General features: G+C 29.1%; 1 protein-coding gene across 1 annotated transcript in view; it reads left to right on the top strand.

The window, feature by feature from the left end:
* The first annotated feature begins 23,073 nt into the window (after positions 1 to 23,073).
* The window catches only part of LOC132920021 (probable chitinase 10), a 32,957-nt gene continuing 30,431 nt past the window's right edge, over positions 23,074 to 25,599 (top strand). Inside the window, exon 1 of the mRNA XM_060982028.1 lies at positions 23,074 to 23,370. Within this exon, the coding sequence (XP_060838011.1) occupies positions 23,368 to 23,370 (3 nt within the window). The 5' untranslated portion in view covers positions 23,074 to 23,367. The remainder of the gene's footprint in view (positions 23,371 to 25,599) is intronic.

Genomic DNA, 25,599 nt, shown 5'->3' with positions numbered 1-25,599 from the left:
AAACACCAGAACAAAAAACAATTGATTCGCAAATGAAGGAGCATGCAAAAGACGTGAACATAATTGGTAACGTGTTGCAGGTACGTTCATAATCTATATATTATTTTCATTATACTATACTAAAATCTATAGGTACACAATAAAAGTAAAAATTTCCATTAGTTTTCAAAAGCGTCAGGAAAACTGTAAAAAGTAACGGAAAACGGGAATACTAAAGCATAACTAGTTTTCGACAAAATTAATTATTTAATTTTGCTGTAACACAAAAAACAATCATTATAAATACTTGAAACTTTTACCAAATGTTTATATTAGCGTTATCTATTTACGATTAAATTTTCAAAATATTTTGACTTTTTTTAAGCTATTTATAGACAATTGAAATTTTCGATTTTTCTAAATTTTTTTTTTTGATATAACTATAAAACAAACTGTACAATCCAAAAAATCTTTAAATTTTAATACAAAGTTTATTACAAGTTGTATGTAGCAAAAAATAATTAAAAATCGTTTAGAAGCATTTAAAGTTCAAATGTTTACGAAATATTTAAATATGTCAATACCTACTGTACAGTGTAAACAGCTAATAATTACTTATGTCATTTTATGACCATTACTTTTTTATTTGTTCTTTCGAGAATTAGAAAATACCTCTTAATATTTATTTTCATAAACATGCATAATTAATATACTGTATAATTTAGAGAGGTTTCAATTCAAAACGGACCTTTTCCATTTTTCTAATTTTCAGGACAGCTCTTTTTTTGTTTCTCTGATTTTTAAATGATTTAGATAACATGTGATATATTGAAAAATAGGTAAAAAAAATGATAAATTTATTTCTGAAGTTTTCTCCTTAAAATTTTTTTAATATATTTTTAAGTTTAAAGAAATTGATTTTGAACAAAACGTTCCTATTCCAGGAATAAGTCCCTTATGAATAAAACACTAGAATAAGCACCTTTTGGAAAAAAAACAAATATATTTTTATCAAAATGCACTATTTCCACAAGTACCTAGATTGTTCTTTTGTTAAAGATCACTGAAGACTCAAATCATATTAATTTATCGATATAATTTGTAGTTACTGTAGTCACAAAAAATCAAAAAATAATGAACAAACAAAAAAAACAATTTGAAAATGTATTCAAACGTTTGAATTGTTAGAATAAAATATAATAATATAACAAACAAAATAAAATAAAATAGCATCCCCTGTTGGTAACTTACCAATACTTAAATAAAATTAAATATAACAAAATTAGAACATATTAAGGACATCACATCAAATTTTATGATAAAACAAAGTACAAAATAAAAATAATTTATATATCAGCCTTTTTAGTAACTATAATTAATTATTACTAATATCAATTTAACGTAAATTAAAAATGTTCACAATATTTTTTTTATACCTTAATGGTTTTTTATTTTTATTGTTGATAACAATAGAGATGGATAGGCCACCGTCTATGATTTCTATAGTTCTATTGCAGTTAGGAATGATTTGTAAACATTTTTTTAAATATAAAATAAATATAAATTAAAAATATTTAATTTCCCTGCATACAAATTTATATTTTAATTATTAAAAATTTAATGACTATTTTGTTTATGAGATGATGACAATATAAAATAAGTTCGTTTTGAAAAAATTCCATAATACAAATATTAAACTTATATTACAACTACAAAGGAAAAATAACATTTTGATAAAAAATGGAAAAGGAACGTTTTGCTCAGAAATTAAGGAAATAGCACATTTTGCTATGAAAAATTTGTTTCTCCTATGCTGACATATGAGGAAATAGTGCATTTTGTAGGAAATTGGAAATAAATCATTTTAATTAAAATGTACACCTAGAAAAGGAACGTTTTGCAGAAAAACGCGATTTTCGATCGACTATTTCATAGGGAATAAGTAAGGTTAGCCAAAAATTAACCTCGACATTCGATTTCCCTCCATTATTTCTATTAGAATAAATACCTAACTCGATTTTCTTAAAAATGGAAAAAGTCCGTTTTGAATTGAAACCCCTATTAACAATAGAATAATAGAATAAATACAATTATACAAAAAAATAATAAATGTTAAAATTATAATTGTTAAAACCCTATTGATCTACAGTGTAGATTCTACACCATAAAAACATATCAACATTTTTATCATTTAATCCGGTAACCCAAGGGTATTAGAACTTGGATTTCCTTAATTCTTACTGAATAATCTTTTAACCAGGTACTGGAAACACAATAGTAGCATTATATTTTAAGAATAACTTTTAAATTATAGGATATTAGTTAAAATATCTAACAATTTTTTTTAATCTTGAGAACAATATTGCTGGTAAATATTCAAATTTTTTTTTCGTCTTTAAAATATCTAAATAGGTACCAGTAGATGACTAGAATTTTATCTAAACGACGATGAATATTAAAGAGTTGAAAATTAACTAGATAAGTTAAAAAAATAATTAATTTCTGTCTACCTAAAAATCTAAATAAATGTAAATAGGTATTTCCTACCTCGAATGTATTGGATCAGGATGTTCCGATGGATGATCATTGTATTGATAATACCGACATTTCCGATGTCAAACCAACATTAATAGCTGAACCACTGACAGCAGAATTTGGATGGTACATCTAAAAACGAAGGAATCTACGTTCCTTGTACGAGTAAAGATTTATTAAACCTTGTGGAACCTCTTAAATAGTTGCGCATATGCATATTATAAGTAAATCCAATGAAAACATTGTAAATTTTGTAGACGAAATGCCAACGAATGAATCAATTTCGGAATTGGAAGATTCTACGATTGAAAAGTGTAATGACATATAAATATTGTTGTATCTATTATTTATTATTTATTCTCAATATTCACCTATGATTTAAAATATTATATTATATCTTCTATAATTGGGGGACTGTTATCAAAAATTAAAATCTATGTTACATCTATTTAATTATACAGTTCACTACAACCCCTCAGTAATCCATTCCTTTAACTATAATATCCTCGCTTAAGGCAGTGCTGCCTGTTGTTGTGCAGCAGCTGATAGGCAAACGGTTATAATTAGAGGTCGGAATAATATTCTCTTAAAATAGCCAAAATAAGATGCTAATATTCTCCTAAAAATTTGATAATATTCTTCTAATATTCTTTAATAATTGTAGTTAAATATACAAAAAATATGTTTTTTTTTTTTTTTTTTTTTTATTAAAAGAAACTTTGTAAACAATTAGCTTCGACAATTATGATTATAAATATTACATAGAAAACAATATTAACAACAAAAATAATATTACAAATAAATTAAATTTTTAAACCAGTCTGGTTGATGAAGGATATAAGTGAGGTAATAATTGGTACATTTGGTGAAGAGAGAATGGATTGAGTGTCGAGTTTGACATTAAAGGAGTGGATTAGGGTGAAGAGGGTATTGCGTTGGGGAACCAGAGAGGGACAGTGAAAAAGTATATGTGAGATATCGCAAATCATGGGATCGTGAACGTGGAACATACATAAAGGAGAGTCATTGAGAGAAAGTTTATAAGAGTGAGAAGGTAGTAAGGTGTGTCCAAATCTTAGACGTGAAAAAGAGGTAATTATTTTACGATTTAATTTGAGGTTGTGAAACCAAGGGTGAGAGGGGATAGATGGTGAGATATTTTTGTACCAAGAGGCATAATTGGGGGCTAGTCCGTTCCATTGGTTGCGCCATAAATTATAAATATGGTATTTTAATAAGGGACAAAAATCGGTCCAGGGAATTAGAGTAGGAGAAGGACAGCAGAACGAGGAGGTAGATTTTGCAATGGAGTCCGCTATTTCATTTCCTTTTATACCAGAATGGCCGGGCACCCAAAGGAATTCAACTATAAAATCTGAAAGGGTAAGTTCATATAGAAGTTGCCTGATCCTAATGGAAATAGGAGAAGGACGGGAATTGAAAAAATCGGAGGAGAGGCTAAGAAGACATGATAAGGAATCGGAGACGATGAGATAACTGCTGGGGGGGAGGGCAGAGATGGTCGAAAGGGCTTCTAATATTGCGAAGCATTCCGTAGTGAATGATGAGGCAGAAGAGGGTAGATTATTAGACATGGAGATGTGTAAGTCAGGAATGAAAAAAGCGTAACCAGCCGAAAGAGGGGAAACTGAACCATCTGTATAAATTAGGGTGGAATTTGGAAAATTATTTTGAATGTAGTCTAAGAAAAGATTGTTGACGATGATGGGTGATATAGATTTAAGTGCCTTGGAAGTAAAGTTCAGAAAATGTCTGTTGGTGTGAACTATAGGTGAGTAGGAGAGAGCCAAATAATTAATTTCATATAAGGGTAATATTTTAGAATTGGTAACAAAATTACGGATTGAAGATAAGGAGTATGCCGTGGAGGCAAGAATTGGGAGAGATTTTTTAACGTAACGCCAGGAGAAGTATATGTCAAGAAAGGAATTAAATATTGTGGAATGACGAAGGGAGAAGTTTTTTAGTAGAAATTTACCAGCCAACCATCTGTTTCTGATATTAAAGGGGGGGCATGCCGTCTCGATCTCAACGGCCGCATTAGGGGTAGATTTAAGGGCACCAATAATTGACTTAAGGCAGGAGTTTTGGAGATTATTAATTTTTTTCCAATGTGAATAGGATGCGGAGCCTGATAAAAAGCATCCATAGTCAAGTTTGGACCTTATAACAGCTTTGTAAATGATTAAAAGTGTGGAGGGATGTGATCCCCACCACGTATTGGAAATTGATCTAAGGAAATTGGCCCAAAGAGAGGTAAATTTAATGAGATGTTGAAGATGCGGAGCCCAGCGTAATTTGGAGTCTAGTGTTAGTCCTAAATACTTTATGTTCTGGACAATTGGAATTGGAAAATCGTTTATAGTGATATCTAAAGAGAGAAGGTAACGTCTTCTAGTGAAAATCATGGCCTTACATTTTTCGGGAGCTACAGAGAAAAAGGAAGAAGATAGAAGGTTTTGTAGGAGATTGAGCGAATTGTTTAAAGAGTCAATAGCGAGATCGATATTTGAATTGTAGGAGAATATGACAAGATCATCAGCATACACTAGGCACTCATGTCCAAGTGTATTTAGTTGTTTAATAATGAAATTCATATACAAATTAAAAAGAATGGGACTTAGGCAGCTACCTTGGGGTAGACCTGTGTAAGTGGAGCGTATGTTTGTAGAGCCGTATGGGGATGTGAATTTTAGAGTTCTATGTGAAAACAGGAGGGAGACAAGGTTAATGAATATAGGGGGTAGTTGGAGTGAATTAAGGTGAGATAGGAGAGTTGGTATATGGACAGAGTCAAAGGCACCACGAATGTCGATAAAGGCTGCAGGTAAAAAATGTTTGTTGTTAAAAGATTGGTATATTTTACTCGAAAAATTTGCGAGGCAATCAAGTGTACCTCTTCCTTTTCTGAAAGCATATAGGTTGTCAGAGAGAATAGAGTTATGTTCGAGCCACCAATCTAGGCGGTTTTTTAGAATAAATTCCATGGTTTTGCATAACGCTGAGGACAGGGCGATGGGCCTAAATGCAGTGGTAGAGTTGGCTTTGGGAATAGGTATGACTATAAACTCTTTCCAGGAGTCAGGAATTTTATTGAGGAGGAGAATTTTGTTGAGTATATTCAAGAGGTACTCGACGGCATTAGTAGGAAGGTGTTTGAGCATAACAGGGGAAATGTTGTCAGGGCCGGAGGCGATTGATTTACGTGAGGCGATGGCGGCGTTTAGCTCACTTAAGGTTATAGGCATGGAGATTATGTGATTAGTAAGTGTATTTGAGGCAGGCAAAATTGAATTATGTAAGGCTTCAGAAGATGAAGGGACATAACATGGTGCTACTTTACAACAGAAATCATTGAACCAACTGTCATTGTGAGGACGAGAGCGAGTAACAATACTATTGCGAAAGCGTTTAGCGGTGGTCCAGGTAGATTGAATGGATGAAGAAGGGTTGAGGTTCGTACAAAATTGTTTCCAAGCTAGTCTTTTAGATTCTTTTAAGAGACGTGTGGTTGCAGCGCTGGCATTGCGATAAGTAAGATAATCTTGAACGGAGCCTGAGCGAATGAAGGTTTTATATAAGGATTTGCGGTTGGAAACTGCTTTGGAACAGGAGGAGTTCCACCACGGGGGAGAGGGAGGGAAATTGTTAAGGTTATTACGTTTGATAGGAATTGTTTTCTTAGAAATATCTAAGATCATATGAGTGAACTGTTCATAATCTTTTAATGGACATGTGTAAGTGTTGAGAAGAGGGATAGAGGAATTGATGAGTTGAGAAAAAAGGGGCCAGTCAGCTTTATTGAGGTTAAATTTGAGATTGGGGGAGAGATAATTGGGTAAGGTAGATCTGTTATTTGGTAAGGAGTTAGGGTTTGTAACATTGACAGATATGATAATAGGTAAATGATCACTTCCGTTAGGATCGTCTATAATGCGCCAGGTTGAAAGCCAGAATAAATTTGGAGTGGATAAGGATAAATCAATACACGAATTGGTTGAGTTGGGTCTGCCTACATGCGTAGGTGAGCCGTTATTAAGTATATTAAGATTAGAAGAGTTCAACGCATCGTAGATTAAGTTACCCCGTCTGGTGGACGTAGTGGAACCCCAGGCTGGGTGATGGGCATTAAAGTCACCTGTAAAGAAAGAGTTGTGATCTGTGAGTTGGAAGAGAGAGTACCATACTTCAAAGGGGATAGGTGAATCATTTGGACTGTAGCAGGACCAGAATGATGTATTAGGTAAACCGTCAATATTTGTTATTTTTAGACCAATTAAATCGATATTATTTTCCAAGAGAAGTTGTTTTAAGGGGGGTTTAATTTCTATTAAAGATACATTAAGTGAGGTATGGGCGGCAATTGCGACGCCCCCGTAGCCATCGACTCGATCTTGTCTGAATAAATTAAAATGAGGAATAAAGCAATTACGGGATGGAAGTAACCAAGTCTCAGAAATAAGTATTATGGAACAATTATAGGAAGATACGAGGTGTTGGATAGAAGGTAGTCTTGCAGGAAGACTACGAACATTCCATTGTAGAATATTGACCATTAGAAGAAATAACGGAGATTTTTGGAATTGAGAGACAAGACATAAGGGATGATTCAATTAAGTTTTGAAGGGAAGAGGGAGATAAGGGAGAGAGGCTAGGGGAGTTGGATAAGGATTCGGAGAGTTTGATGCAGAAGGCATTGACCCAGGTTAGATCAAATTGAGGAGGTTTGGGATCCTGGGACCGATTTTTACTAGCATAATCTATGAAGTGCCCATTTGGTAGGGAAAAATTAGATTGGTTGGGAACGTGAAATTGTTTTTGTTTAGAGTGAGAAGAATGATTGTTATACTTCCTATGAGGTGTATGGTGGTAATGTGATTGAGAGGTTAACGGGGGGAAAGAGTTAGTGGAGGTATCCGGAACTTGATGAGAAGGATTTAACACAGACTGTTTATTAACAATATTTGAATAGCTAAATGCACTTGAGGAGTAATTATTTTTCTTGAGAGAGACTGCTTCGCGGAAGGGTAAGTTTTCCGTAGCCATAATTTTCTTAACATCCCTTTGGAATGACCACTCTTGGCAATTCCGGTCAGTGGAGAGGTGGGGGAGTTTACAGAAGATGCAAACTGGATCTGTTGCGTTGATTGAAGGGCAAGTAGTTAATGAATGGTCATTTAAGCCACAGTGGCTGCATTTGGATTTACTGCGACAGAATTTAGCCGTGTGGCCAAATCGCAAACAGTTATTGCACTGTATGGGAGAACGGACGCTAGGAGAAATTTTGAAAATGACGTTGTAAATTGATACGGCATCTGGGATTTTGGGGGATAAAAATTTTATTTCCACGACACGAGTAGGCGTTAGGACATTATCCTTTTTGATTGAAATGCGTTTGAAGGCAATAGCGCGGACTGTGTTATCAAGTCCTTCCCAGAAATCTTCTTCGGTTAGGGAACTATCGACTCTGATAATTCCGAAAGAGTAGATAAGCGTAGATGGAATATATGCTGTAAATCCAATGTTTGCGAGTAGAGGGGAGGTGAGAAAGTTGTTGGCTGAAACTTTAGTATTGAAGGTGATTTTGATTTTTTTATGACCAATTGGTTTGATGTTGTTGATGCCAATGAAATTGGTGGAAAAAATTTTTGCATATTTTAACGGGTGCCAGTGATCAATTTTTAGGTTGATATCTGAATGTTCCGCAATGGTAGTGAACGGACCGTTATAATCCGCGGAGAAAAATTTATTAAGTTGTTCGGAATTACGTAAGGACTGTATATCGTTGGAATCGTAATTTATATTAGTGTTTGAAATATCAGCGGTGTATGTTGTATTTGCGGAAACGGGAACATTAGCGTGATCGGTTGTAGAATGCGATAAATCTATATCTATATTCATATTATTAGAGGCCGTGTCATTAGTAGAATGAGATAACGAAATGTCGTAATCGAATGTATTGTTGGGCATATTTAATACTGGTGGATTATTTTTAATCTGCTGTAGAGTGGGAGATATAGGGCTAGTTGGAGTTGATACCTTCTTAGATTGAGATGCTTTTTTACTTGTCTTGGTGGTCCATTCCTGATCCGTGTTGTGTGGTCTGGAAGCATTTGGTGCTTTTTTTATTTTACCGACTGAATTGTTAAGAGCGTGCGGACGATTGTCGTCGCCGCCCGAAGACGACGCCGGCATTATACAAAAGGCGATAGCAAAACGTAGATACGGAGCGACAATTAACGAACGACTTGCTTCGATGGTTGACTTATCGCGACTGAAAAAATATGTTTTTAAAGTAATATATTCTCCTAAATTCAAAATATGCTTTTATATTTTAAAAAAAAGGTAATTCTTGGTATAATTATATATATTAAATGAAATATATATATATAAATGTATAATATATTTTTAATTAAATAAACAATACATTATAATTTAGCTTTAAAAAATACTTTAACTTAACATTTTATTAACATGATAAAGTTATATAAATGATATATTTTATTTAAGACAATTCTCCTTTTTGGAAACAGTTAACAACTATATTCTGTTCCATGTGTTCTGGCGTCATTTTCGTACGACGATCTGTTAAAATGTTTTTATATGTACTGAACGAACGTTCAACATCAACTGAAGTCACAGGAGCATACTGCAAATCAGTTACCATAGTAGGTGAAAAATTATCTACAAATTGTATTTCATTATTTCCTTTCAACATTTTTGCTACGTTCTTTAAAATTGTGAGTCCCTGATTTTTTTGTTGAAGTTGTTCAATTTTTATTTTTATTTTTTCTCCATTTTCTCCAGGTATTTGTTGAAGTTTAACAATTGTACTTTCAATAAGATTTATCGAATCAACAAGAGTCACATTTGACTTTTCTAAATTTTTTATGGCTGTTATAAGCATAAGAAAATGGGTCTTAATAAATATTAATTCATTTTCTACAGTTTTTAATTCAAGAACTGATTTACATTTAAGTATAGACTGACTAGGAGATTTTTGTTTACATAGACTGATGGGATATCAACTAAATGAACTACACTCGCGTATAATATTATGTTATACAATATGAACTTTGTATATCTATTCTATGAACTCGTTACTTAATGTCATAAACGAACGTTTGGAGCTATTTTTGAAGTGTTTTTTCCAATTCATTTTTAGCCTACGTGACTTATTGAGCGTCGTAATCATTATTCCATTTATAGTCATCTCAATAACAACAGACTAAACACTTATTTAATATTATATATAATTTTCGTCCTTACAACAAAAAATATCCAAATCCCAAAAGATTAATCGAAATATTCTCTAATATTCTTTATTATACGAAATATTCTTTCATCTTAAAATATTCTCAAATATGCAAAAAAAACTTTTGCCATTGAATTATATGATTCATAATTTTTATAGATTTCAAACCGAAATTTAACTGCATAGACTCAAAAAAAATATGCAAAAGAATATTATTCCGACCTCTAGTTATAATAATAGAATTGTCTTGATAACTAATTAATAGACATGCTTAGCCCACCCACAACAGACTTTTAAATCCAAACTTTGTCATTCGTTTGAGCAGATTTGTGCTTTTAATTCCGTCATTTGTGTTCAATCCCTTCCCGGGATATACAATTTTTTTAATTAAGGACTGAATTGTATTCCCAGGTACTCCCCTTTGTAATAAAAAATTATTTTGTCTTGCGAGTCTATAGCGGACAAATTTAAAATCCCTAGCATAAACATACATGATGGGAAAACGGTGTTTCCCAAATGGTTTATTTTTATATTGTTTTTGTAATTGTCACAATATATATATAATAAGCCAACCAATTATATTTAGCTGTATCGCTTATAATATGCACTTATAGTATCACTTAATTACGCATTTGTTCAAGTTTTAAAATAATTGCACATATAATACACAATCATTACAATAAATAAGTGGTCATTAAGTTAAAGGCCACGTATAATTAGTTATAAATAAATATCTAAAGATTCACTTTTATGTTATATTATAATTTCATCTTTAGGCGTATACATAATATTATGTGAAATAATAAATTATTTACGATCGATTTTAAACCAATTTTTTTGGTGCATCATATTATTTCGTAATCAATAATGGTGAACTTGTGATAAAATTATAATAAAGTAAATATATTATTATACTCACTAAATAACTAATAAGGTAAAGTTTTATTTATTTAATAAGCTGTGACTATTATTTATTGAGTTAGGTACTCATTACTCATACTTATACTCAATATTGAAAATACGTAATGGTGGTGGACAAAATTCATATTCGATGCGATCGATCAAAGACTATTTAAATTTAAAAGCTTAGAATAAATAAGCGAGTACACAATATAATAAAACAATATAATACATAATAATCTGATTGTTTTTGTGTGTCTGAAGGTAGATCCACCAGATATTGTTTACACGTATTGACTTATTCTTAATATAGTATTATTGTAGATATAAGTTAAACATGACTATGTCTTCTTGAAAATGTGTTATTCAGACTGATTTATTATTTGAAATATTTTTCGAATTTATATAAATAAACTCATTAGTCATTTCCAGAAAAGTTGCATCATTTATTTGAAGAATTTCGAGTAACATATTATTCATAATATTAGATAAATGTAAAATAGTCATTACGTAGCCTTCTAACTGTTTTATATTTAACTAAATATTTATGTTAAAAATGATCTAATATTTAACCGAAAATAATTTTTGTTTATTCTTTAATCGTGTCAAATGCAGGTATATGAAAGTATAAAACCTTAAACCACTAGAATTCAAACATTATGAAAATAAAATTCAAAATTAATTATTCTTTAGATATTGAGTTGAGTTTAAAATTTATTTTTTGTAGTTCAGAAAGGAATGAAATTACAAATTTGAAGTTTTTACCAAATATTTTATTAGAATTTTCTATTAATAAAAATGTGGTTTTAGAAATATTTTTGCACTTTTTAAGCTATTATTAATGGACATTTAAAATGATCAATGATCTATTTTTTGAAGTTTTCATTCGAATTACCTATGTTATTAAATTGTTTGTTTCTAGGTTAAAAGCTTAAAAGCTTAAAAATGTAGTGAAAATTCCTCGTATGTGTATTATGTTTAGATGTTTTTATATTTAGGCTTAAATAACGATATTTTTCATTAATTGTACTATATTTAATTTTTTAATGTCAGACAAATTTAAAAAATGTTATCATAATATTAATAATCAAAATTGATAATCAACGAATAACCGGAGTATTAATTTAATTTTTATCGTTTTGTTATTAATTAAAATAATACTTAATAGTACTAAAATACCTACTTAAATTATAGCGTTAAGGATCGTTTTGGAACAATTTCATGTTGAACATTAACATAGCAATTTATCTTCGAGTTTTTTGTCATCAATATCAACTTGATGTATGTTTTTGACGTGAAAATAATAATATTTTTGTTGTAGTCACTGTACGACGTTATAAGTACCGTCTCGAAACGTTAACATATCGTTCTCAGCCAAAAAACCTTTGGCGAACATCCGTGCCTAACTGTACACAGATTATATTATTCTCGTCCGCGTCTATTGTTCCTGTCGGCTGTCACATAGTTACATTACAAATTATAATGTCTACATATATTTATGTACTTATGATATTTAGTATTGACAGTATTCCGATGGCCTTCCATAACAGTATTTCGTTTCGGTTTTCGTCACTGCAGTCCAGTCCAGTGCCCGTTGTAATGTGGTGGTGGCACTCCTTAGCGTGTGCTGAGTGTGTTGCAGTGCACAGATAAAGGTCATTAGACGCTATTATTACCGTCAATAATTTGATCGATTGTGACAAATGGTGTATGAAAATAGTATGTTAACCGCTTTAGCTAGTTTTATGTGGACGAGGACGAAAACACGAATTAAAAAAAATATACATAGTATAATAGGAAAATAAACAAACACTCTCACGGTTTGTTTTATTTACTTTGGCTTATTAATATGTATGCCGTTCGTGTTCGGCACTTACCTTAAACTACTTTTAAGGAGTATGAAATATAATATATATCACATACCGTTATAATACCGACGACCTACTATTAAAAAAAGCGGCTGAAAACGGATGAACTTTATAACAATATGCATTTATCCAATATAATTTCGTAAAATATTAAATGTGTTCGTAGATGTACTTAATATGTATAGGTACTTTAATTTCGGTCTGTTTAAAGCGGATAACATTGAAAAAAAATTAAATTTCCAGAAAAAAAGGCTTCTTGTAATAGAGGAACGTTGGAGGACAGAGTCTTACCGGAATATTATGAGGACATCGCTATATTTATTTCTATTTAGGGCAGGGCAATCACAATATTTCAAAGAAGTGTTTTTGCGAGTACCTATAGCTGTTTCGCCAAATAATTCTTCGATTATAAGAATTAATGGAATTTAAAATATTTTTATACCGCTGTACAAATTGTATTATCAATAAATTGTAAACAAAAAATTACCAACAGGCATCTTTTAATATATAATAGAGAGAGGGTGCTGGAGCCTGAGTCCTGTACAATTACATTTTCTGATATTTTAGCGTACTTTGCTTTGTAATTAAACTAGGATATATACAATGGTATTTTATTTAGGATTTTTTTTTATAAAATTACAGTTTATAGTATTATTATTAAAAAAAAAACCTGTTTATTTTTAGTATTTGATGTATGATAATAATTATGTAATAATTTCGTTAGTGTTAAGTACTAAGTTGTAAGTAAACCACAGTTGCAGATAGATCTACTACTTATATAACTATGACCAATACAAAACAAAAAGACTCGGATTCTTGGATATTTTTGTGTTAAAAGTCAAAAAGGTAATGCAAAATATTTACATTTATGAAGTTAAATATATTTTTAATAGCGAAATTCGTTTAACGTATTACACCTTCCTTCCAGCTCGCTCAATGTATCCAAGATGAGGAATAAAACTTAAGAAAACTCAAATCACTCAGCTACCTAAACAATTCGTCGCATTGGCAATTAATGAAGAAAGTATGCAGACGTATTCGATACGTCGAGTCGCATATCCATCGATATCATTAAGAAGCGCGTTCTTAATAAGCAAATCATCAGCTCACTGACTTTATGGATCCATATAAGAAATAATAAAATAAATTACATAACAGACAAAAAACATACGATTACAGCTCGTTGTAGGTACTAATGGTGTTTTGCGTTAGACGACATATTCATTTTGATTATTAAATTATCAAATTCCTTCCACCATCGTTATAACTCATTGACTCTATATTATAGGGTCATTAGTAGAAAACTTCGCAACCGATACTTCTGAAGCTCTGCCAGCTGAATTGGGCCATATACTTAAAGGTATTTATTTTTTGTCTTCTATCTCTATAATACTAATTATAATAATATGTGTCACAACTGCCAGGACACTTCAAAGCCTGTAATTATGTTTTCATCTACATGTGTTGCGGGAAAGGTCATCTTTAAAATCACCGAACCATACAGGTAAAAGCGGCACAAGCGCCCAGTTAAGTGCGCGTTATATGTGGAGTGCTCATCTCTCAAACACGTTCAATTTCCAGGTGTACCCGTACTTCAAATTTCTTCTTGAACGTCGAATAAATAATAATTCAAACAATCATAATCGAAATTCTTATTAATTCTTATCCTTTCTCGGATTAAGCCGTTAACCTAACGTATGCATCTGTTACTTCCAGATCCAATAATATCAAAATATAAGTAATATGTATCCACCGAATGTGTATACTTTTTTTTCCATAAAAATAATACCTCGTTCTTTTCTACCAGATCTGTTACCATTAAAACAATTTCTATATTAATATAACTTATAAGCTGTTTTTCAGAAATAAATAGGTACTATTAAATATTGAAAAACAGTATAGGCGTATTACACATACAAATAAAATTATATTTTTGAATAATTAAACAATAATAATAATTCTGAAACGGAACTGAAGTCGGCCGATTAAAAAATAATGTAGACAATAAGAAATTTATAAAAAGTAAATAATACATTATTTTTTTAAATTTAAAATTTCTTTTAATAAAAAAGAAGTAAAAATTGATGGATTTATCTTTTTTTAACTATATTATATTATATTAGTCAACTTTTTAAAAATGTTCCTAATTATAACTAATAATTACGGAAGATCAAGATTTGTATTAAAAAGATAAAAATAAATATTTTTAAACATTGTAGATACTTATTGATAGTTTTTACTAAGTTGTATCTGTAATTTAAAACGAAATTTCGTTTTTATAAATATTTAGTATTATATTTTATTATATTACATAATTGTTCTATTTATGTAGTCTGTTATTATTCCATATTTCCGTCACCTTTCATTAAAAATTAAAATATATTGTATCCGACCAATTCACGGCTTCTGCACCGATATCTATAGATTACATGCAGAGTTATAACTTATATATTATTACTAAAAAAACAATATTTTATTAATATGTATAATAATATATTGCTTTTAAATGTTTTATAGCATTTCAAATAAACTTATAAATCATTTTGGTGAAAACGGATATGAGTGTAAAAGAACAAGATACATTTTTGGTGGAAACGGGCAATAGAAAATAATTATAAAAATTATTATCGAATTTGCTTTCCGATTTTACTTCGTTGATTAACCTCCTCTTTTTATTCCTTATCGCTGTATTGCATACGCAATATTATATATACCATTGTCTAAAATTATACGTTTATCCCAGTACTTTCAATTACCAACAACATAACGTCATTAAATACTTACTTTAATAACGTAACTATATGCCTTATCTTTGATCAAAGTTGCCTCGACGTTTAATTATACAGTACCTATTAATTACTTTTTTTTTAAACAGAAATTAACAAAAATTGTATTCTTAAATATTATAGTTATATTATATTTATTTGGGTGTCTGAACTGTGAGACCTCAATTTCAGGTTAATTTTATTTGTTCATGTTACTGTATCTAGTAAAAGTACCTGATTAAATATCTAATGATTAATATTTATTACTAAGAAAAAATAAGAAACTTATTTAATCAATATTTTTTCAGTGTTATTATGTTGTATAATTTGTACGTACATAAAAAAATAAGATGAAATTATGAGTTTTGTATTTTGAAAAAATTAGGTATCTATACCATCCAAGTATGATACTTTTACATAAATATATAATAGGTACATTATTAAGGAAATATGTATCCATTTTCCCGGTTGATGAGGTTATGTAAAATGTTATTATGAAAATAAACCGGTCGAAACTACTATTATACGTACTTATATTTGACATATATAATGTTTGGATAGTATACATATGTATAAATGTATAATACATACTGGGAGGTCAAAACCTGTTACAACAGTGGAATATATAGTAATATAGACGTATCCATAATGAAATCAGATACATATATTTAATATATTATACTTACACGCGAGAGATGATAAAATTTTTCAATTATTTCCAATCAAATACAAAATATTAAAGTTATACCATTGCATTGTCAACTATATCGCATAGGATAATAGATACTTATAAATGATATACAGTTTAAGCAGTCTTAGAGTCTAATAGGGTATTGGATTAGTTGCATTCACTGTGTTATGAATATTAACATGTCAATATATGTTATATAATAATATTCACTAATGAAAGTATATTAAACAAAACCCCAACAATAATCTATCCACCAATATCATTATTGGTTACATTATTTTCATTAATTTTAGGTACTTCAAAATATCGTGTCACAAGCACGCAGATATAATGCATTTAATACTATGTTAGTTCAGTTAATTCGGATACACTTATAGCTTATATACATATTAATATATTCACAGCGCGCAGTTATTATCATATAGTCGCACCTATACGCGTTTGAACGTTTTATGAAGTATAATATTGTGAAATTTTTCAATATTTTTAGTAAAATTTGTTTGTTTTTTTTTTTATTTATATAAGTTTTATTTTTAAGTACATTCGTAATTAGTGATTGTATTCTTTAGTATTATATAAAAGAATTTCAAATTGTTTATATTAGCAAAAACATAAAACATACAAAAGTATTTACAATATCACTTACATTATGCTTAAATATAGTAATATGTGTCGACCAACTCATTCAATGCATAAATATCATTAATATATTATTTTATGCTAAAAAAAATTCAATGTTTCACGATTTTGAGAAATGTTTCACCATATTATAACGAAAACACATTTTAAAATTAAATATTTCAGAAATTCACACTTCAAACACTAGACCATACAAATGTATAAAATTTCGTAACCCGTGTAAATTCAGTTTATTAAAATTTTGTTTAAATATTAATAAATGAATATTGTATAATAAATATTAGTTATAGGTTAACATTAAAAAAAAAATATATAGAATAAAAAAAATAGTTTAGATATTTTACATTTATAAAATATACCTTCATTTAAACTTTCAATATTGTCAATATTGATGAAAGTCATCTATTATATATTAGCATTTTATATTGTTAATTAGTCGATTATAATATTGTGTAATTAACTAAAAGTAAAAAACTAATTTAATTTAAATAAACGTCCGAATATGCCTTTTAGCATGGTGTTGGATTAAGGGGTGATAGCCTGCAGAGTACTAGTCTTGGATCCCTCACAAATTCCTGGAATTGGCCATTGGGGTCCACTTAAATCCAATAATAATTTATTCTTAATTATTTAAAGTGAGCGTACAACAAAGTTCTATTGGGACTTTGGTTATTACTTTATATTATAGTCATTTAGTCATCAAAATATATTAACGTATTAAATTTCATAATGTTCTAATTGTTTCTTAGATACTATCAAAATATTCTAGAATTATAAATTGTAAATTTGTGAACGCAGTCACAGACCACAGTCAGTTACCGAATGACACTGGTGTTAACTTTTAAGTCGTTTTTTCGTATCTAGTTTTTGAGAAGATGATCCCTAGTAGCCCTGAAATATATTCTACCAACCGTTTAAATTTTAAAATTACCTTTATGACAAACATAGGTATATACATGATTTTTTTAAATTATACTTTATAACTAGGCCTAGGTTCCGAAATGCTTACAAAATTTACGTATTTCTACTGTTAAGTTAAAAAATAGCTGGATAAGACAAATTCGAATCTGAAAGCCTAACGAGTTAGTGGGTGAAATTTGGCTGTAAATATTTTTGCATATTTAGTACTTTTTTAATCACCATTTAAATTTGGTGTTTCAAAAATATAATACATAATATATTGAAAAAAAAACAGCACTTTAGTTAATATTATGGCCTAACCAACGATATATTCGAATAAAAAAAACATATTTTTACCCATGTATCGAATCGTTGACCCATCAACTAATTTTCGACTATTTGACAATACTCAATTGATATTTGTTTTATTTTATTATAAAAAATAAAACATAACCGTTAAAGAATAAAATGTAAAAATTGCTTAATTATATTATTCTAAACAATATTTAAAGTATTATAAAATAGACATATTTTTTTAAAAACCTTTGGAATATATGATTACTATGTTCTCTTGTATTCCTAAATTCGTATTACGTGTACAGGAAATCGTCGTCTGTAGTTACATTTATGGGGTATCAAATGGGTGGCTTTGGCGGTATCTAGCAACGTGTGCAATTGTTACCCATCATGTAGCCTTGATCTTTTCCAAACTTTACAAACGTTTACGGATTTATTTCTTTTTGTTTTGATGCTTCTCAACTATTTTAGTTTCAAGTCATTATTCAGTTTTCATTAATTATATTTTATGTTAATTTAATAATTAAAAACGTTGCATAGAAAATATAATACATTTACATACGTGTGAATACGAATGATGTAGACAATAAATTGTATTCTCGCATTACAATATTTATACATAATAAAAGTTGTATTATGTTTATGTATATTGATGTACATCATTTTTGTTTTATATTTAAATACATTTTTTTTTTGTACAGTGTACCCACTACAATACATATATATATATAGGAAAAAGTCTAACCTACCTTCTTTGCCTAGTGAATATATTTATTGAAATACAGTGTTTCCCTATTTGCTTGAATTTTGTTGTGGTACCTAAATTAGAATTTTCCGTTCTAAAAACTGATAATATCGTAAAGAGAAATCTTAAGAGCAATTTATCCAAAATGTATTAAAATAATAAGTGACGTCTGAAACAGTGGTATGGACTTAAAGTTTTAAACGATATTGTTGATACTATTATTTATCAGTATAGTATATTACGTAATATAATATATTATATAGCTCGATTTATAGCTTATAATTATATTACAAAAGAAAGAATACATGTAATACTATTAATCCATAAAGTATGGGAAAATTTCATAATACAGAAAGTTATAGGTATACGTTACAAACATGTTCCTTATTAAAATGTTAGTAATATAGTTATTAATATAAAATTGTTTATAAATTAAGTAAATAAACGTGAAAATATATCTATTATATGTATAATATTAATTATAGAGTAATTTTTGATATATTCATAATTATTGTGCTAATCAAAAAATTGTAACAAATTATACTTATTATATAATTTGAAGCAAATCAGTAAACTATTGATTTAATATGCTTTTTTTCCTTAATATTGTCTTATTTGTATTTTACAGGTTCAATCAAGAAATACATCATTATTAGCGATTTATCAAATGTTATTTCAAGACTAAAATGAAAAATATATTAGCTAGCTGAGGTTCAACGTTCTTATTTTTCTGTAATTATGAGATTTTAGTCATGCCGTTATGACGTATTCATCGCAAATGTACCCGGTTGTTCGTCATTGTTACCCAATTATCTGGCAGGTAAACTTGCTCATAATACTATAAATAATAACTACGATAAAGCGCATGAGTTATGAAACATAATATTATACGTTTATGTGATGCATAATATAATAATTATGTAAATATTTAAATGTTGGGCACAAACCCGCAGCACTAGTAAATCATTTTAATTGTACATAGCTTTTAATTTATTGTGCATGATCTAAAATGTAATAATTATACCTACATCATCACAATCATGCATAAGGTTTCAGTTCCGGATGTAAATTGTTGCAAATCTGAAATCCACCCATTTTTTATTTTTCTGTTGTGGATAATTTATTCCAAGATAATATTTGAGAAATTAAATCACAAAATATTGATACCGCAAAAAATGTATTACTAATTTACTAATTTACTCGTATATTTTAATTATTTTATAAATATTGTACTGTGGGGTTAAGTTGAATACACTTTGTTTCAGAATATTGTGGTTTAAAATATATTGTACTGTTGTTTTATTTATATAGAAAGCTTATAAAGACCTTTAATTTGTATTGTTGATAACAAATAACAATAACATAGGTAATTTATATTATATTACATGTTATGTAACTACTAGATAATTAATATTTGAAAATAATTTAATTTTAAATGTAAATACATTTTTGGCTGGTTTTAATAATTAATAACTAATATTAATAAATAAACCTATCCTATGGGTTTTTGCTGATCACGCGTAATGTTTTACCTTTAATCGTTGTATAATGTTAGTTACTATCAGAGTTGGGTAAAACATTATCTAGATAATTATTCGAATAATTTTAAAATATTATTATTCAAATAAAAATTGATTCGAATAATTTTCAATTATGATTATTCGAATAAAAATGTATTTGAATAATTTTCAAACATAATGCTAGTACAAAATACAAATATATTTGAATTCTTTTTCTAGTTTCATCTTTAAATAGTTCTATATTTGTTTTATTTATAGTATTTTTCTATTTATTTCAAATAAAAAAAGATCGTGAACTTAAAATATCATGCTAACTAATATTTTTAATACATAATGTTTTAATTAAATACCATAATACCAACCATATTTTAACTAAGATAAAATAACTGTTAACTATATTTGAATATGATTCGAATAATTTTTTATTCAAATAATAATTTAGTCATATAAAATATAACTTACCATAGATATGATGGCGATGTAGCATATTGTTCTTGTGCATAAACGATAATTTTTATTAAAAATCATGTTTCCATTATATCTATTGAAGAGACTAACTAACTTCAGCGTCGTCCTGTGTAGTTATTTAGTTTTAAAAATATTATATTTGAAGTAGAGGTCACCTTTAGTTCATTGTATTTTTATTATTATCATTAACCTAAAAATAGTCGTTTCTAAACACTTTTCGAAAAAATGTTTAGGTCTTAGGAAGTTGTTGTAATATTATTACGTTATGATAATATAAAAATTCACCAACATTAAAATAAATAAATCATTTTATAATTCAGCTTGTAAATTGTATAGTATATTAAAACTCTGTACATATTAACTAAATTATACAAATTGATATGATAACAACTTATATGTAATGTAATACAATCGAGTCGCGATAACTCAAAGTTGAAGGGAGATAAAAATTCGCTTCAAGATGTGTATTATTCGAGATATCTAACTCGAATTTATATTATTTTATATATAATTTATATTTCTAGGGGATTAAAAAAAAAAATTGAGTTGTCAAATTTTTCGAGTTATTGCGACTTGACCGTATTTTTTTTTTTTTTTTATTACAATTAAAATGTTTCAGCATATTACATGCTATTACAAGTTTGATTACCTACTAATTACAAGTTATAAATTACAATAATTTTTAATTAAAGTTGGTTATTGATCTTCGTCTTCGCTTGATTCTGAAAGAAGAAGATCTTGCGATAGACGTGGTTTTAATAAACACTGATTTTTTGTTTTGTTACCCAGGTTATAGAACCGTGCGCCATCGGATGTGTTTAAATTTGCGATACAGGATACAAAATCCTGTTATAGTGCACCTATAAGTCATAAAACGAAACTACTGACCAAATTTCATACTTATAGCTTCAGTGATTCCGGCTAAGTGATGATAAATCGGTGAGTCAGGATATTGTGTTATTATGCATAAAGGATATAGATATGGTTTATATTTATTTATATTTTATGGTTATTTGAATATAAGTAAAAAGTTTAAAAACTATCAATTTGTGGTCATTTATAAGTTATCACTTTTAGATGACTAATAATTGCATATACTGCAGTTGATTGCCAATGATTAGTGGCTAGTGTGCAATGAGCAGTGTTACATCGTATATGCGAAAGTATATTATCGTGTTTATCATTATAAATTATAAAAATACATTTACTTACTACCTATACTTATTGATTTTTAATTCTACAATTATTACTTATTAATTATTATTTATTAGTAACTGTATAAATATATATTTATATATATATACCTATAGCAAGTAAAGTTACTATAGAGTTAAAATATTATTTATTGTTAAGCAATAGTTCATGGCTTTTAAATTGTTTCAAATATTTAGAGCTACCTATCTTCAAAAATGTGTATTTATTTTAATTGTTCTTATATAATATATATTATAATCTGTGCAAACTTGGTTAACATGGAATGTATATGAATTTATAGCTAGTTAAATGTTCTACTCTAGTAAATATATAATTATTGTTATACCTAAACTTATAAGTAACACAAAGACTTCAATTAAATTAAAAAAACCAAAGTTTAAGGTATAGTTGTATTAATACAGTTAAAATATAAGGACTCTATATCATTTATTTGAGTTTTCAAAAGAACAATAAAAAATATTATAGATCATTTTTATAAATTGAAATCAAAATACAAATAAATCATTCGTTTCAAAAAATCTCAATCCGAAGATGATTTTTGGTTTAAATTCGACATTTTAAAATAGAACATTTTTCTGAATGTATCGATAAATGAAAGATACATTTTTAACGATTAGAGAGGGTACCTATAGATCAACATTATTCATACATTTAAAAAAATAATTAAATACTCAGTACCTACTCTTTGAAAATTCAATTCGTATGAATCGAAGAGTATTCTTCCTATTAATATTAAATGGAAATTGTATTTTCTCAACAAAAAAGTAAATATTTAAAAAATGTTTACTATTTAACTTTTTTTTATTCAAAAACGAATAGTTTCAAAATTACGTATAAAATAAAAATGTTTTCAAAAGTGTTAATATTTTTTTAGATAACGATTGTTAACTAGGAAACATTGTACATAAAATATATTATTTTTAAAGCTATTGTATATACCTATGTGTGTGAGCCGTTTACACGGGACTAAGCCACTCTCAATAATTTTCTGTATACATATTCATCCGAGGGGAAAGCGGTTTTCTCCAAATACATATGATGATAAAGCGGTAATAACATCGCTTACATAATGCAACACTGATTGTATACATATTGGTACACGATTTGTCGATTTGAGAGTTACTTTTTCAAAAAAAAAAAAAAATTCTACTCCATTTATGAACTGTTCTAAGATATCAATTCCCGCCAAGGTGGTGGTCTGTTTTGTACCACGTATCGAAGGGTGAGAGAGGGGAAAATAGAAAGGACAAGTGTCCGACGTCCTCGTTTTCGTAGCGTATAGTCGTAGCGTACACACCGATCAAACCTCCGGCAAAGACGCGTTGTCCGATGTCAGTTACAATCTAGACACAACGCGATTCTGACTTGTCTTTCCATTTGAGAATTCGAATTTGTTTTGTGTATTTTTCTATTTTGTTTATTTTAATTCACATACGAATAAATATAGATACGTACGTATCTGTACACTGTATACACACACCACGCAATCGTAAATGTGTTCCGGGCGGTTTGTGCGCGAACAACAGTGACCGAGTGGCAGCACTCCCATTTGGATTTTGACAAATAAAAATGGTAATTTAATGTATAATATTATAATAATATATACTCTAAGGGTCAGATAAATATCCAATTTTTTTTTTCAAATGACTTAAGTATGATAAAAAAATAAAACTCTATGAATATAACACTGTCATACCCACGTTAAAGTCTCTGGGTAAATGAACTTCGTATATATTTACTCCTGGAGGGACATAGCATTACATAAGTGTCTTATTACTCTGTTTTTTTTTTATATTATAATACTATGTGTTATGCATAAAAGTGAAAATTAACGCCACCGGTATATGTGATATAGTGTTCCATAATTAAATAGAAAGCGGTTAATATATATCGTAGCACGGCACTCGAATGAATTGCTTTCTCGATCAGTTGTCTAGTGCAGTGTTAGTGTGCCTATGCATCAATTAATTTTAATAATAAATTTTAAAACATTTGTATACACAAAGGGTGTGGTTCTCTAGCAATGATCACAGTGTTGCGAAACATCGTTAATGGTTAATATAATATTATAGTTTTCAAAACAGTTTCCATGTTAATTCAACAGGAATTGACCTATGCACGTGTATGAATTAATATTCATTTAAAATTGATAAAGATCGTTAAAATTAATATTTACATAATATTAATAAGATATTTCCAAGATTTCTAATTATATGTACCGCAGCCTGCATTGACCAATATAATTAATAACAATGAAAAAATATACATTTCAGAGTGGGCTATATGTGACGAATTATTATTATTATGTTCATCGATACGATATACCCGGGGACCGGGGAGTGTATATTTTATTTTAAGTACTAGGAATCGAATTGCGTAAAGTGCATACGTGTTTCGTAAAGATATATGTGTTGGCAACCTGACAGTTCAATCAACCGTCATTGTACATTGACAGGAAGTGCATTTAATATGCTCGACGTGAGGTGCGGTCAGTAGCGCGAATATTATCGGATGTTATAAACAGACGAAAAAAAAAACAATTTCAATATCTATACGTCAACTATATATATATATTATTCTACATCGAAAAGATGGCGTGCGTTTTTATAGAGTTATCGGTATTCAGCGATATTCCAAAATTCCGAAAACTATCGTGGTAAACTATAATGAGTAATTATATATAGCCATTACATAAGTATAGGTAGACGAGGAGCAGAAACCGTTTTCATTATTTGATTAATAAAGTATAATAATAGTATATACAATGCAGTTTAATACTTCCTACTGCAAGATACATATTATATGTTGTCGATCTATAGTATATATATATATATATATATTATAATATATGTGCGTATTATACCTATATACTAATACATTATATCGTATATGTATTATATCAAGAGATTGCGAGACGAAATAAAAAACACACGTTAGATAATATTACATAGAAAATATGTAGATTTCTCGTATAGCTATAGGTAATTAGCTGGTGTGTATATATGTGTGTAATTTTTCACGCGTGTTATATTATATTTTGTCCGCTTTATACTGTATATGCATTATGCTGCGGCTAAAAGAACTATTATGCCAACAGCGTATAATTATTATCTCAATACGGCTATAAATTATCATAATTTATTTATTTAATTTGTTTTTAAATTTATGTCAATAGCGCTATAGTGACGGCTGGTGTAGGTTATACTCGGAAATTATTGCTATATATAGAGGGCAGATCGATTGGAAGTCTGCCGCGGTAGATACCCGAACACGCGTACACATCTGAGACAGGTACCTATACCGTATAATCGTATATATATTATATACATTACACACGAACGTATAATATCGTTTGAGTTTTGGAGGCCGATCTGTCGCGTACGATTAATGTAGTGTTGTGGACACTGTTTCGCAAGGGGAATGTCTGTGAGACGAAAAGGTGATGAGAACAAGGCGTAGGTACTCGCCGTCTACCGTCTAATATACATTCGTAATACATAAAACTCGCGTACCGATGTATGTATATATATGTACATAATATAAGTAATAACATAATGATTTTTAATTAAGTCACGTGGGGGCCGTAATTAATTTCCCTACTCTTCGTGTGTCGCGTTGTTATTATTATTATTATTATTATCGTTAGACTATTATTATTTTTTTATTTTTTCTTTCTTGCCCCGAGAGAAAGGAGGTTGACACATTCACGTATCGGCCGCCGGTCTATCCGCAGCGCGTAGACCATGCGTCCAGAAGTTGCACAATTACTGCTATGTTGACACGTGCGTTTGAAAAAAAAAA

This window comes from Rhopalosiphum padi, chromosome 2 (genome assembly GCF_020882245.1).
Source record: "Rhopalosiphum padi isolate XX-2018 chromosome 2, ASM2088224v1, whole genome shotgun sequence".
Lineage (NCBI taxonomy): Eukaryota > Metazoa > Arthropoda > Insecta > Hemiptera > Aphididae > Rhopalosiphum > Rhopalosiphum padi.
This window is presented reverse-complemented; position numbering and strand designations above follow the sequence as displayed.